A 16,344-nucleotide genomic window follows, 5' to 3' on the forward strand; every position below is an offset into this window, starting at 1 on the left:
TTGTCACAATATTGTCATACTTGGGTTGATTTTTTCAGGGCAAAAAAGAATAAAAGTTATATAGGATCGAGCTGAGTTGATATATCATCAGCAGCTTCAACTTTTTGTTGAATGTTTATTACCTTTTTCTGAGGACCAAAAACTAGAAGTCTATACCTAGCTAGCTCCAAGTGCTACTAGCTAGCTAGTCTATATAATATTGTATAATGAATTGTATGTCCCACAATAAGTTTCATTCTTGTAGAAAAAGAGTGTCTTTTCGTTTTTTTTTTCCCTGGGTAAGTAATCATGAATTAAATGAGAAGAAAATACAAATGCACTTGGACAAACCCCAGACAAAAAAACAAACAACAAAGAAACAACAGTTACATTGGGAGAAGAAATACAAACATAAGCTAAGAGTGCAAAATGCCAGGAGAAATGTCCCAAAAGCAAAGGAATCTGCAGCTATATATCTTCCAGCGGAGAAGAGGAGTCAACGCAAAGAATTAACTCTAGATATCCCTAACCCAAAACCCAATCTGGCAATAAACATAAAAAAGATAGATAATTAATTAAAAAGAATTAACTCTAACCTTAACCAAAGCACGGTTATATAATATCGCAGTAGTAGACATAAATAGGAAAAGACAAGCTAGAATGCAAACTTTGGATTCGTTGTAACCTTCTACTCGACTGATCAGAATAAGGGAAAGCCTGTGGGCCGGTCTAGATCCGGTCTAAAAAAAGAACTGCATGATGCCCCCAACCCTAGCTACCAACGGACGTCAGTCCTGCTATACAGGGGTTGTATATGGCCGGCCAACTCCTGCAAAGAAGCTCTAAATGCAAGGAACTTACTTGATTCAAATTTTGAGCTCGAGTATATATATATATATATTCATCCCCTTTGAAGCTGATGGTATAGTAGAAGTAGAGTAGTATTGTCTAAGGGCATATATAGCTGCCATATTTGGCCCAAAAACTGCCTTACTCCCATGTAAACATATTGGCTCATAGACTCTGGGGAAAAAAGAGTGTGCTGGCAGAAACGTATATGCATGGTTTTGAAACTTTGTGATATACCATATAAAATGGAAGATTTCCAAATAAAATAACGTGTCCTTCGCTGCATATTATTCTGAAGTTGTATCAGTCCCTACAAACTTATACTCTTTTGGTATTTTACCTCCAATTTTTTGCTATTTTCCCCCCTGAATCATTATGCAATTACAAATTTATCTTAAAAAATTAAAGAAATGAAAATGAATTGAAAAAAAAAAGAAGAAGAAGAAGAGAAAAGACAAGGGGCTGCCCTGGACAGGCGAACAACCCCTTTGGCTGGCCTTGAGTAGTTCAGCCACCCCATATTCAATTCGATCTTAGGGTGCAATTTGTCAAAACTCAAACCTCACGGACTAATTTAGCAATTCTTCTATAACTATATGGTATGTTTGGTTTTTTTTTTTTGTTTAATCAATTCTCTTATTTTTATTAATATTTGGTTAACATAAACCAAATTGATTATTTGGAGGTATAAATGAGTGTTAAAGGGATGTAAGTTGGAGGGTATAAGTGCTAAAATGCTGAAATTAAGCTTGGGGGGAGGGGTAAATGTATTTCCACGAAACTTCAAATAAACTTCAGCAAAGGACATTTTGAAAAGTTTAATCACGTGACTTAATTTTCTTCCAGTTTGACGAAAAATGTTGAGTGAGGATGTTAATTGTTACGAACGGTAGTTGGAAGAGGCCGAGTTTCACTTTCTAAAGTTTGGAGGTATAAATGTCAAATTGGTGTAAGTTTGAAGGGCTAAGTGTATTTTCTCCATAATTGTTTATTGCTTTGTTGTGTAATTTAGATATTATTGGATTGGATGATAAAGTATTTTCAATTACATGTACATGATAGCTATGATTTTCTTCTTCCTCTGTGGATAGAAGAACTTCCTTTCAAAACTTCTGGCAATCAAATGATTTTGATTTATTATGAGAACAATTTTTGCTATCAACTATATATATACAAGTTAATTAATTTCGAACACCTCAAAATTTAATATTCTCCAATTCCAGGTATTCCATTACGTGTTGCCTAGCTATCATGTTTAAAAATGTAATGATAATTTTTTTCTTTATCAGCCCATTTCTACACATGGTGCGGTCTCATGCTAGTGCAGTACAAAATGTACGTCTTCTAGCAACCTAGGGTTTCAAATAACCATTGCAATCTGACTTAGCTTTTAGAAAAGATTCAGAATCAATCAAATAATTCTAACCAACATTGGCAGTTGATAAAGCTTACCTACCGCAATACAACTTGTTCAATCTTGGGCTTACTCTTTCTTGAGTTGGTTCTCGACCAATCGATTGCATTTACCTACCAAAAGAGCTGATACAAATCCCTGCAGTATAAGTGGGTTTCCATGTTAGGCTTTAATCGCCTTTTAAGTACATTGCTAAAGAAACTCTCCATTATAACAACCAGCATGATTAGATTTGTGGGCCTTTAGTGCAAAGATTAGACTCCTTCATTTGAATATATTCCATGCGTTTTTGCCCAAAATTAAAGATGATTATCTGCTAAGATCAGTGAGCATAATTCATCAATTTATGCTGTACTTAATTCTACTACAATTAATATGAGGCTTCCTCAACTACAAAAAGAAATTAAAAAACCAACGGAAAAAAAAAATAGAAGACATGTGAGTGACACTACGTTTGATTAATTAATCAACATATATAGCTTAGAGTTCGATCGCTTATAGAGAAAAAAAAAATTAAGAAGAAAGATATCAACACAGAACTGGATCAACTCTTGAATAGAAATAGAAATTCTCAATTAATTATAGGAGTTCTTACAAATTTGCTACCATGCATGGCGGCATATTCAACACCGGGATTGGCTTCCTCCGCCTACAACCAGGTTGCTACTGCCTTCAACCCTCGAGGGGGAAAGGAGGGAGAGTTGTTCATCATATATAATATTCAAGAAACCAAGTCTTTTTTTTTTTTTTTTTTTCATTTTTTTTCCCTTAATACAAAATTATAGTACAGGAGGCATAGTCTTCTACATCAACCATAAAAGCATCAAGAACAATCACAAACCCAAAAACCCAAAAAGGAAAATACACACCAATTCATTACATGAAAATCCATTTATATATAATTTATAATAGTACTATTTTGATGTCCCAGATGAAGAAGATGAAGTACGGTCGTACCCTCCTTCAGTCTCCACTTGCTTTCTGTGGAAGTTCCTGTGGCAGCCACAGGCAGCACAATTGAGTGCACCGCTTGTGCCCTCCTCCCCACAAGCCATGAATTCCCTGCAGCCATCAACCGCGTAACCTCCAATGCCAGCCGCATGATTCTTTTGGCACTCCCTATATTTCACAGTCCTAATTGAACTTCTCGAAGGTTCTTCTCTTCTCACCACAACTTGGCACTTCCTCATTTTGCAAGATCGTTCTTCTTCGATCTCTGCCTTCTTTGACTGATTTACTGAACCAGAATTACATGATATATAGCAGAGAGAGAGAGAGAGAGAGAGAGAGAGAGAGAGAGAGAGCTTACTTGGTGGTGGTTCTTCCCAAGTCCTAACTCTGCTATATATATAGCGTGTAAAATCTTTTCTATGGACTTAATTGACCTTTGCTACAATTAAACAGTCCATTAGTTACTGTTGTTTTTCTGGGATAAATTGAGTTTTTACTTGAGTATTGTATTTTTCTAATTCGTTTTTACTAGTAAACCATAAAATGGTCAGTCGTAAATTGATTGTCCAACCACCTTACAACTCATTAGTGTAAAATAAGAATGATTCCCGCACAGATAAGAAAAACCCTAAAAATGAAGAAAATGCTTTACTTTCCACCAAAACAGTGTTTGGTTTGTTTTAGAATGAACCAGCTAAGAGGCTTTTAAACCTAAAATGTGGTGTGGCCCCTGACCGATGTTAAAGGGCAGGTTTTGTGGGTGGTGCCTTGGTTTAGCTTGACCTGAAAACGTGAGTGTGATAGGTAAGCTTGCCTAACCTGTACGGGAAAACCCATTACCCTGCATCTTCCTTCACATGTAAGAGAACTCAATGTCATAGACACAACTTTGCATTGCCGCTTTTGTCAAATGAACTCAAATATGAAAATCGTGCAACTACTGGTTCTTCATATACAGACAAGACAGACAAGAACCTACGGCCTAAACCCTATGTCGTAGAGGGTACGTAGGAGTAGAGCACTTCTTTAGACGCTTAAAAGTTTTTACTGCTGACTTCATCCTGAACTGGGCCAATAATCTTACGATCTGATTATACATATTCCAGAAAGCAAAAAATGTTCGATCAAGAAAAATTTCTCCCTCAAACCAAGCTCCATCGATCTACAGAAAAAAGGATCGTCTTTTGCGATATCATCCTTTGATTACCAATTGCAATCGAAGAAAATTGCTCAATGGTTAATTTCTAGATGAAGTTAATATTGCGGATGATCGATCCGGGTCATCGATCAGTGAGATTGCATGAAACTCTCTGTTGCTTGTGTAGAAAAAGAATAGTCTTTATCAGTTACAAGTACTTCTAATACGAGGTTGAACCTTTATGGACCCAACGAGATTATTCATAAGTCAATATATACATACGTACATAACCTTTATGGACCCAGGTGCAGGTGTGAGTTTCCTTATACGTACGTTTATCAAAGAGAACTTTTTAAAGAAAATCAAATTTAATCAATGGTATGTAGGGTGCTATTGATATTGCGATTTTATAGATAAAAAATACACAAATTATAAAAAATTAATCGATTGGGAACTGAATTTTTAAAAAATTATGATTTAGAAATGCAAAAAATTAATTTTTCAAATCGCATGAAAATTAATGACGTGTTTTTTTGAAAACGTAAAATTTTAAAGGCCAATATGCAATTTGGTAAAATGCTTAATTGAGTTTTTAAAAATTATTTTTACAAATTATATATTTTAAAATCGCTATTTTTAAAATTACAAATTCAAACGGATGTTTAATAATTTATTCACATATTTCTGGGAAATATTGAAAGCTACGAGAATGGAACTAGCTACACGAATTAAAAGCTGCTAATTCTGTGGTTTTCTGACCATCTATATTACAGCCATGGTTTTCAATTCACTGCTTCTATAGAAATTTTTCTGCAACGGGTTTTCTCACAACCTCTAACAATCCTAATTAAATGTCTTATATGTGTTAAGTACAATTTTAATCATATATATATATATAAACTTTTTTGTACCCTCTTTTTGTAAGCTAACTTTCAAGAGCAAATTCTATCCATAACCGGCTTTTTCATTAGGTTACTTAGGCTGTGGCTTATGGCCTCCAATGAAATAAGGCCCTCAATAGATAGTACATAGCGGTCAGTAAGATCCCTTCTTTAAAAAAAAAAAAAAAAAGTTAAGGCCCCAATTATCGTTAAAATATTAGTCAATATATCTAATTAAGTCTCCAATTATGATTAAAAAAAATACTACCAATTGAAAGATGGAAAAAATTCAACGTGCAAGATATTGAGACTTTAGGGAAAGAAATGAAGAAAGATGGAGTCACAAAGAAAAAACAAAAATGTCCCAATCATGGTACGAAGTTAGTCAATGTTCTCTAATTAAAGCTCCAATTATGATAAAAAAAAAAAAATTGTTATGTTGAAAGAAAAAAAGAATTTAACACGCAAGATATTGAGACTTTAAAGGGAGAAAGGAGAGAGAATAAAGAAAATTAAATTTAGAGTAAAAGGCCCCAATTATAATAAAAATGTTAGTTAATGAGCTCTTTAATTAATGACCCAATTATGGTAAAATCATTTAGCTTTAAAATATTAAAATCATTAAACGATGATGGTTGAAAAAAAGAAAAGAAAAGGGTGTCCTAATTAATCTTGAAAGTTTTCTCAAATATGAAAATTTATTTGATGGTTTGGATTTATTTTCAGACACAAGTTTTAAAAGAAGTTCTACAAATTTAAAAGAGGAAATTAAGTACTCAAATCGAAGTGGTACTAAATTATATAAACACACTATATACAATTCTTTTCCAAATGCATGTATTACTTACAAAATTATATTGATAATACTTGTTACAGTTACTTATATAGAACTAAATTTTTTAAAATTAAAATTGATAAAATCATACTTAAAATCGATAATTTCAAAAGAAATATCAAGTAAATTAATCATATTATCAATTGAAAATGAGATGTTATAATAATTTGAATATAAAAACTTGATTAGTAATTTTGCATCCCAAAAAGATAGTAGAATAATTTATAAATAAAAATGTGATATAAAAAATTAAAATAAATATTATTTAATTAATATTTAAATATAATAAAATGCCCACTTGTTACTTTGCGTCTCAAAATTTATTGACTTGGCTTTATTTCAACTAAAGGCTTGTTACATTTGATATAAGATAAAGCCACCATGTCATGTATTTGAGTTAGGGGGTGGAGAAATGAGTGATTTATTGACCGGATTAAAATGTCTTAAAATTATGTTTTTGATTTTGAGTATTGGACTTCCAATAGTCACCTAAAGATAAAAAGATGATCATATTCAAGCTAGCTTCTGAAACCTCTATCTCCTACCATAGGGTTTCTACTTTGTCTTTTGATGTGCTTAAAATTATAATGGGAAAGCTACTGTGAAATTGGAACAAACGGGTGGCTTTTTGCATATATAGGGTTACAAGGATAATTTACGATGGTATTGGAGTGTTTCTTGTCTAGGATATTTGATTTACATTATGATGTTGATTGCTTCATTTTCTGGATTATCGTTTTATGAGGTGATTTTTTTTTTTAAAAAAAAATTATGACTTATTTGTAGCTCCCGGAAATAAATGATGTGGGATGTGAGATGCTAGCTAGCTAGCTTGTCTGGTTGTAGCTATAGTTATTAAGTTGATATGAGATATGGATGATGTGACTATGATAATAAAAAAAGATTATAGAAATAGTGAGCAATTAATGTGAGAATATGCTTCTTTTTTATGATTTGATCTCTTACTGGGGCTGTACGTACTGATAACGATAAGAAATTAATAAAGACATGATAAATCATTGACACGTGTCTAGCTTGCTTTCTTTGTATACATGCTCGACTTATGAATCATTAATAAAACATTTTCTTGAACTTATATTTGCTTTTAATAGATAATTTCTTTTTTTAAAGCGATTTGATTTTGAATAATTTTTTTTATTGTCATTTTGTATTGCAGTAATAACACAATGTAGGAGACTGAAGTGGAATCATGTGGTGGGCTTCATTTCATTGAATACTTTTTTTACTAGAAAAATCTGATTTACGAATTATAAAATATCATAATTAACTAAACAATCACATATCAAATCAATCACGACAGATAATATCATAATATCGATCACTGCAATGATCGGAATGAACAAAAAATAATGAGAAATGTCAGATATTTTAATATTTTTTTTTCAGAATTTAGTTTAAAATTAATGCGTTACAATTTATGAGATTGTGGCACACTTCTTAAAATGATAAATCTCATGAAATTGTGACGCATAAATTTGAAACTAAATTCTAAAAATAAGTGTTTGGATGCCTAACGTGCATTCCTAAAAATTAATATAAATTTAGTGGCTGAGTAAAAATATTTTTGAAAAATTCTTAAAAAATTAAAACCACTCAGAGTGCCCGTCAACTCCAAAAGTATATATTATAGAAGACTCTTACGATTTGTTTTTATTACAAAACCTTTGTAAACTTGAAGAATCAATTTCGTAACTCCAATAAATGTCATATTCAACTCTCAATGTAGTGGTTCTAGAACCTCTGGCATTCTTTCATATGGATCACATATACGAACAAACCTTGTCTGCGTCAAATCATAACTTTGATGGCTAAAAACTTTTCTGTTGTTTGAGAGGCTAAGAAAAAATTAGTAGAAGATTCTGATTTGTTTAGGCTCAATATAACAAGAATAAACATTTCTTAAACAACTGAGAAACTGCCTATCTTTTTCTCTAGAAGTCATGGGATGATATCCTTTTATATATATATATAGAAAGGTGCAAAATCAAGGTTTTAGGTCAAAGTCGATTAAGTTTAAAACACTCAAGGCAGGTCTCCGTCGTATGCATCAAAACCTATTGAGTATGCTCAAGAAGTTTCGTTTTCATTGTGTTGAGCATGTCACAACATGTTCCCATGAGACAAGATGGCTATTGAGTATGCTCGTGACTTGCATTTTGCCTGATAATATTGGGTGACCAACATTTTTAAGTTCCTTAAAAAAAGATTAGCCGTTAATTGTTGATTCTATAGTCGAACTTGATGTAGGATTTTGTCTATTATTAGCAATAAATTTATCAAGATCAGCTCCTTGAGATTGAATAAATTTTTATTTTTCTTAAGTTTTTCATATTCATATTCACATTTATATTTTCTACCAAACATATTTAATATTAGAAAATACTCAAAATAGTGTAAATATACTTTACAACGAATAATTGTATACTAAAATCAAAATAAATTGAAATATAAACTTTAGAACAATGGATCTTGACATGATAATAATAAGCAGACGAAACTTGTAACAACGACCAACTAAAATTTAAGGCGTTTGATAGCAAGTATAAAATATAAAATATGAAAGAAACAAAGAATGATAAACCAATAGGCACAAGATCAAGGGTGATGAAAGAAAAGAAGAGGAAAAACAAAAACAAAACTAAAGCGATACATACTTTTGGGTTTTAAACATGGACAAACTTCTTTTCTTTAAATTGGAAATCAGCCTTTAAAAGTGATGTGTCCTTTTTTAATAACATAAAGTACACATGTCGCTTTTAGAAATTGGTTTGTAGTGTAGAAAATTTATAGTCTTTAAAAATCTCATGTCACCTTTTTTTTTTTCAAGGCCTTTCACATTCTCTTCCTTTTTTTTTGTTATTATTTTTTTATGGCAAGTTTAATATAAAGGCCATTTTTTTTTTGTGGGACCTCACTTGCCTATACTATTGAGCCGGTTCTACGCGCTCACATATGAGAAAGAGATTATTAAGCATACACGTGGACGTGGTGTAAAAAAGATGAGTACTACATTAGAAAAGATAGTACAGTTTAGTTCAAATTTATAATTTTAAACTTTTGGGATAAATGATGTCCCGTCATGTTATATTGTCTTACTAAAACATTTCCTAAGATGTCAAATATCTGTGACACAAAAATCATTTGAACATACCTCAGGATATTAAAGCTAAAACAAACACGGGAAACCCAATACAAAACAATTCAACGAGATCAAGGGAGACAGCCATTCAAGGTAGGATCACAGAATATTAGGAGACAAGCCCCAGTTGTTCACATTTAGGTTGCATGTCTGGTTAATGCATGTCCTGTACTTTATGCTTTATACCAGTGTAATGAACTTTAATTCGACTTCTATCAACTAGCTTAAAAGAATCACAGGAACGTGTGAAAAATAAAAAGAACTTTTCCCCTGCTCAATTGGTTAGGCAGTAATTCTTTTACCTCCTCGTTGATCGACTTGCAACAAATGAACTCAAAGAGAAAAACCAGCTTCTTTTCCCAATTTCACGCAGTGGCCTTTAATGGTTAGGATACAGGTGATGAACTGGTAAAGGCTTCGCTCTTTAGCTCCTGGGGAAGGTTCTTGATGCCTTTTTTATTATTATTTTATTTAGACCAATAAACAGGTGAACTGGTGAATCATAAAATAAAAAATTCATTCATCTTTTGGATTGACAGCTTTTGACTGTTTAATACAGGTGGAAGATGTTTTGCTCTCATAAAATCCTTGCATGTTTTCCTTTTTTAATATATCCATTTTAATATATACTCATGTCTACCCCATGAAAGAGAGAAAAACCAATAGATAATAAAGCTGTTAGTAACAGTTTCATCTCCTTTTTATTTCTTTTTTCTTTTCATGTTCTAGCGATGCATATCTTCGTCACCATTTGGATTCAACCTAAGCTATTTAGTTAAGAAGACGTGTTATACATCCTTTCTCCCAGTGCTTTTCTCATCTTCTCACTTTTCAAAATTACTATTAGATCTGTAAGTTTAATTTCGTGCGTGAGACTCATATGGATCTCACAGATCCAATGATGATTTTGAAAAAGTAGAAGGTTGAGAAAAAGACCAATGGATGAAATATTGAATCATTTATCTTAGTTCCGTTAGGGTCACGGCTAACTCTTCAGGGAAGTTTACAACTTGGAATTTTAGTCAAACGGTTAAAGTTATTATTTAATTAATTTTGAGATAATTGATAATTTAACATGGTATCAAAGTAAGGAATCATAAATTCAAACCTTATCTCCACTTTAACTTTTATGTAAAAGCTTAAAATCTTATGTGTTGGTCCCCTTTATTGAGAGGCAATCTATTGGCTCCACTCTACCTACCTTTTTCAAAATAAAAAAGAAAAATTAATGTGTTGGTCCCGCTTAATTAGAGAATATCATAATAATAATAATAATAATAATAATAATAATAATAATAATAATAATTAAATTCTACTTTGTGTTTAATTTTTGAGAAAATTACTTATTTAATCACCGAGGCTTGCAGTTGTACCAAACAAATTCTTATGATATCAAAAGTATCTTAAGGATTCTTTGGGTAAGCTATCTGTCCAAAATGATCTCTACCATTAATTGTTTGATAGAAACCGTTAGGTATACATATGGATCCATATTACAGCCTATCATCAATTGACATATGATATAGCTGATTACTCAACTCATTGTTGTTTGATAATAATTTTGAAAATTGTTTGTATTTTGCCTAAAAAAAAAGTGTTTTTATGTGATATAAATGTGATAAGTGTTTTTTTTATGAGCCCCTTACTTGTTCGTTATGTTAGCCAATGCGTTTCGTACGTTGGTAGCTCAATCTGGAGCTTGTTGGGGAACAAACAGTAAAGTTAAAGCAAGTTGCCTTTCTATATCAACCAGAAAGAGATATTTTAGGGGTAAGTCTGTACATGAAGTTTCTAGATAGCACCCTAGGTTATAAGAAATGATATTTTTACATCTCTTGTACATCTCATTTTTAAGTCTATTTTAATGGTAAATTTAAAATTTGGTTGTATTTAGATGTACAAAAAAATGTATAGAAAATGTAAGTGTACCATTTCTCCTAAACTATTTTGATAAGTTTTGGAGATCCGGCTTGTTCTTCTCTGGCAAGGAGGTAAGATAAGAAATTGCTCAATAAACTGGTAGACCACAACAAAGTAGGGTTAGACAGAACAATAAAGAATGAAAACATGCAATCAGTAGGCATGGTCAACATGTAACTACTTTTCCTACTTATTCTTTTCATTTCAAGATTCTGCTTACTTCCGGCTACCTGTCCTTTGAACGACCTTTGCCCACCTAAGTGCTTGTTCTTACTGAATATTTGTTTTTTGGGATAACTTCACAAAAGGGTATCGAACTATACCGCGTTTTGACAGAAGGATACTGAATTATCATTTCTCTCGAACCCGGGGTTTTAACTATCAAAATGAGTCCCAGAAGGGCATTCCGTCTGTTCTCGACGTTAAAACGTGATGGAAGTTGAGTCATGTGCATGCACGTGATTTATTTAAGCCAGAATACCCATCCTGTCCAAACAAACAACTCACCATACTACGTCGTTTTCAAGAAAGAGAGTTTGGAAAACTCAATGGCCTGAAAACTCAAATCCGGCTAGATTAAAGTCCGGCCAGATTAAAACAAGAACACCTCGTAGCTGACCGAGTTAACCGCATACCATGACAGCCAGTCAAGATATGATGCTTTAACAGCAATCAACATCCAAACCCGTAACACAGAGAGAGAGAGAGAGATATGAAGATCACGGCGTTGGCAGTGCTGAAGTGCAGTCCGGAGGGGTTGGATCCGGTGATACTGGCGCAGGCGTTGGACGTGAGCCACTTCGAGTACTTCCAGAGGTCGAGCGTGAAGGAGTTCATCGTCTTCATCCCTGGCACCATCGCCAGGCGCACCCCTCCCTCCCAGCGTCAATCCATCCAGCACGAAGAGTAATGGAATTTCCTCTGTTTTAGCTTCCTAAAACAGAGTGTAACAGAGCCATGTGAGTTGTTGAGGTTTTGTCTTTGGATGCACCATCTCCATAGGAAAAAAAGATTGATGTAACATGATAAAGCATCATCAACGCACCCCAAAAGGTGAAAAATGCACTGCTTAACAATGAGCTTCGACACCTCTGATCTCTCGCCCAATGTAAATAAATATGAAAAGTAACATTATATGTAAATGGCAACTAAGAGTCGGTAGAGATTAATTCATATATATATATATATGACAACAAAGTGGTAGTACTAGTACTACTGAATTCTATAACTGACAAGTCTATTGTGTTTGGATCCGATAAAGGTGGTTTACTATAAACAAATTCTCATCATTGATTATCACCGGATGGAGTATATGAAACTGCACCATATTTCTATTTTCTTAACCACAGCGAGAAGCCGAGTAAAAATGCTTGTGTTCTGCATGACAAGCTCCACACTAGCTAGCGTCAAAAGGCAGAACCACTAGCTTTGTCCCATTTCCGACCATCATGTTGTTCGGCGGGTTGCCTGTGTAGTTAAAAGGAAATATCGGACTGGTTGGGAAGTCAGGCCGATAAACTCCATTTGGATTGCCCAAAGGCTTGGAGGAGGGCAGTGGTCGGGATTGCAAAAGATATATTATTCACAGAAGCTGCAAAATTTGTTCTATTAGGCCCCTGGCAGGTTTGGTTTTGGTGGTAGGAGCTTGTTCCAAGGCCTATTGTGAAGAAAAAGTGCTTGTTCCGGGAATTGAGCACTTGCTAAGCTACAGAGTTAGGCTCTGAAATTTGTGACGAAGGAAGCGTCGTTGAGAGGGGGGAGAACGGCTGGAAGAGTGGAAGCTTTTAATGGATATTGAAGACTGATATTCTAAGATGCCGGCAATAGTTGAATTGTCAAAAGTGCCTAGGCCAGTCACGTATGCTTGTCATGCAGGACACAGACGTGCGCATGATCTCTGCCGAGGTGCCCATCCTCTTTGCCAAGGCCTGCGAGCTCTTGATCCTTGAGCTCACCATTTGTTCCTTTTATCTGAGTTATTTGTGGTTTACGCGCGTGTAACTGTGAGAGAGAGAGAGAGAGAGAGAGAGAGAGTAAACGGGGAAGGTGGGAAGAGACGTAATTTATTTGTTTAAGTGGGGGCAAACGGGTAGAACGCATTAAAAAAGTCACGTGGAAGTCACGTGAATCGATTTCCGTCACGTTTTAACGCCGAGAACAGATGGAATGCCCTTCTGAAACTCATTTTAATAGTTATAATCTCGGGTTCGAGAGAAATAATAATTCAGTATCCTTCTGTCAAAATGCGGTATAGTTCGATACCCTTTTGTGAATTTTTTTTTTTTTTTTTTTTGTAACTTTAATATTTTAGTGGTTTCTTTATTCTCTTATTTGGATTAAAAGAAAGACAAAATAATAATAATAATAAATTCCTTTCTTTCTCTTCTTTATTTTTTATCCTTCGACGGGTTGTGATTTGTCAGAGAGATTTGTTTAGAAAGATTCTCCATAAATAATTAAAAAATAGAAATAGTGTCAATTAATCTTTTCAATGTTCGACTTTACTCACGTTTGAAAATTTAGTATTTTGTTTTTGAATTGTTTGTGTGGATCCACACGTGCATCTATATATGTCAAAAAGCTGACATAAATATCATTTTGGACAGAGTGTATTCCAAATATCTTTAAGATACTTTAGATACCTCGGAGATAATTTTGGAACTACAAACCCTTTGGACTAATCAAGTAATACACTCTCTCTCTCTCTCTCTCTCTCTCTCTCTCTCTCTCTCTTTGAATTCTAATTTTCTCTTCATTGTTTACATGTAAAGATTTTGATAATAACAGGGAACCGTAAGTGCCCTAGCTAATTGAATCGAATAATATGACATACTGTGTTCCAGCACAAAAGGTGCCGGTATTAAAATTATTCCAAATACCAAGCTTAATTGGAGCCAGGTTGGTACCTTCAACATGCATCCGAGGTTTGCTCTGGGGCTGGGAGGTCGTGGCTTTATGTCAAATTAACAAAATTGAGAATGAGATCACTGTAGGAATATGCTCGATCTATGGAAAGAGAAGATTATGGAAAAGAGTAATGCTACGTACTAAACAAATATCTCATTAAATTAATGTGGTAGAGTCTCTAGTAACCCTAATTAGATCAGATTCTGTTAAAAAAAAATTAGTTATTCAATGACTATTCTTGTCCAATCTACTTTATATTTGTGAAATATTTGTGTGATGTACATCATTTATCTATCAGGAAATTATGGGTACCGAAAGGACAGGATAGATTTGAGAGTTGCCGGGGACTTTAGTATGATTGCTTGCTGCAAAGATAAAGAAAGATGAGATCGTCTGCTTCTCAACAACCCAACCCATTTGAGATGCCAACAGTAAAAGGCCAAATGATTATGGCTTTTGGGGTCCTTAGATAAAAGCATCTTAATTAGACTTCTGAATTAAGCATTTAATTCCTTTTCTAATTGTGATGGACACTGAAAGTAAAAATCACCAAATTAATCTAGTCACTACTGATCAAGACGATCAATAATGATGATTAAAATGGGACTGTCATGTTCAATAAGGAAAGTTGATGCTGACTGATGCAACTTGTCATACAAATTATATTGCCCACGTATATATATATTTAGCACTTGTCTATCTCCTCCATCAAAAGAAAATACCTTTTGAGCTTGGACCACCAAATATATGTGGTGGATTGATTAGCAGAGTTCATCCAAACTTAACTTACTTTTTCAGCCCTTAGTAATTAATACTGCGTCCATATTTGGCCCTTAGCTAATATCAGAGTTCATCGTTCAAATATTTTTTTCTTTTTTATTATCAAGAGAGTCAATCTCTTCTCTCTCTATATATATTCTCATTACCTTTTCCTTTGTCAACGATATAACTTCTGCTCCGGCTAATTATATATATATAAGAGTTTCAGCCTTTTTAATATTGCTTAATTTGTTTGTAGTGGAGAGACACATAATATATAGCATATAGGCTTGTAACTATATATAATTAACCAAATTTGCATGTTGGAGGAAGCTAAATGAGATCTCTCTCTCTCTCTCTCTCTTCATAAGTCATACTTTTTGGTATATTTCCCATCCTACGTACGTGCCTAGCTAGGTATATATTATGACCATTACAACTTTATATATGGGCTGACCTCACTTCAAAAAACTTCGACCTGAGCCTAAACCCTAATATTTTTAGAGGTAAATTGAACTCGCATGGGTTTTCTCACAAATAACAATTGCACAACTACACTTAGAGTATTACGTAGTAGCTAGGGTTACAGATTAACTTGAGTACATTGAGGGTGCTGCCCTGTTATATATAGATATTATAGTAGCGTACAACTTTAAAAAGTTGGCGTAAAAGTTATCCATGTAATTAAATTAAATGATATAATCAGACTTAATTATAAATGAGATGAGTCATATCTCTTGTTTGCGTGACAAAATTAGAGTATCATGATTCATGATCAGTACTAATCCATGATGACCTCAGGGACCACCTTATCTCTCACTGAGTTGGTCATAAAATTCGAAAGGTGTAAATTGAATATGGCGTTGATAGATTATGAAAAATGAGTCAAATCATATAAGGGTAGTTAATTGAACGCACGCTTTAAATACTTGCATATATAGAATTATAAAAACAATGCACACAGCACATTCATTACTTTTCTATCTATCAATCACGCCTCATTGGACCTCAAAACTAGAGATTCTCCAATATATTCTCTGTATATACAATTATACATCAGTGACGTTGGAATGGCCTCCTTTTCCCCCCTCCCATCCAGAACAAGTTCAAAGTAACATAGAAAAGAAAAGGATCCAATGGATCTAAAGAGGACAAATATATATTTATTTAATTTTCACCTTTTTCTTTCCATTCTTTTTGGGGGTAAGTATGGCACTATATATATATATATAATAATGCCTTACAGAAGGATAGAACCGAATCCCCTTTTTTCACAACTTTTCATCATGCTTCCTCTACAATTTACAGACTTAATTAAGGATAGAAACCCTATAGTACTCCAAACAAATGAGCTCCCGATTTAGGAGGGGGGTGGGTCCCATGGTGCCTAAACAAGTCTTCGGGCCGCCTGGAGTGCGGGGCTCATCGAGCACTTTGGGATCCGCACCTCTTTTTTATTTCCTGCTCAAATTTTCTAAAATTTTGACAGCGAATTCAAGATTGTTCCTTATCCATAGCACCAACCAATTGTACTTATAAACACCAAGGAGT

At 33.8% G+C, this 16,344-nt stretch overlaps 2 protein-coding genes and 1 long non-coding RNA gene across 3 annotated transcripts; 1 reads left to right on the top strand and 2 right to left on the bottom strand.

The window, feature by feature from the left end:
* Positions 1 to 502: 502 nt before the first annotated feature.
* Positions 503 to 2,380, bottom strand: LOC133860645 (uncharacterized). The gene is made up of 3 exons (XR_009898897.1): positions 2,281 to 2,380; positions 665 to 808; positions 503 to 521 (listed from the first exon to the last, which is right to left on the bottom strand). It is a non-coding gene; the product is annotated as an uncharacterized LOC133860645 (long non-coding RNA).
* A 408-nt stretch (positions 2,381 to 2,788) lies between these two features.
* On the bottom strand, positions 2,789 to 3,572 carry LOC133861399 (mini zinc finger protein 2-like). The gene has a single exon (XM_062297186.1). The coding sequence runs from the start codon at positions 3,430 to 3,432 to the stop codon at positions 3,157 to 3,159; it is 276 nt and encodes a 91-aa protein (XP_062153170.1). The 5' UTR covers positions 3,433 to 3,572; the 3' UTR covers positions 2,789 to 3,156.
* Positions 3,573 to 11,839: 8,267 nt separating this feature from the next.
* On the top strand, positions 11,840 to 13,076 carry LOC133860559 (VAMP-like protein YKT61). The gene is made up of 3 exons (XM_062296141.1): positions 11,840 to 12,033; positions 12,740 to 12,839; positions 12,942 to 13,076. The coding sequence occupies exons 1-3, from the start codon at positions 11,840 to 11,842 to the stop codon at positions 13,074 to 13,076; spliced, it is 429 nt and encodes a 142-aa protein (XP_062152125.1).
* The last annotated feature ends 3,268 nt before the right edge of the window (positions 13,077 to 16,344 follow it).

This window comes from Alnus glutinosa, chromosome 2 (genome assembly GCF_958979055.1).
Source record: "Alnus glutinosa chromosome 2, dhAlnGlut1.1, whole genome shotgun sequence".
Lineage (NCBI taxonomy): Eukaryota > Viridiplantae > Streptophyta > Magnoliopsida > Fagales > Betulaceae > Alnus > Alnus glutinosa.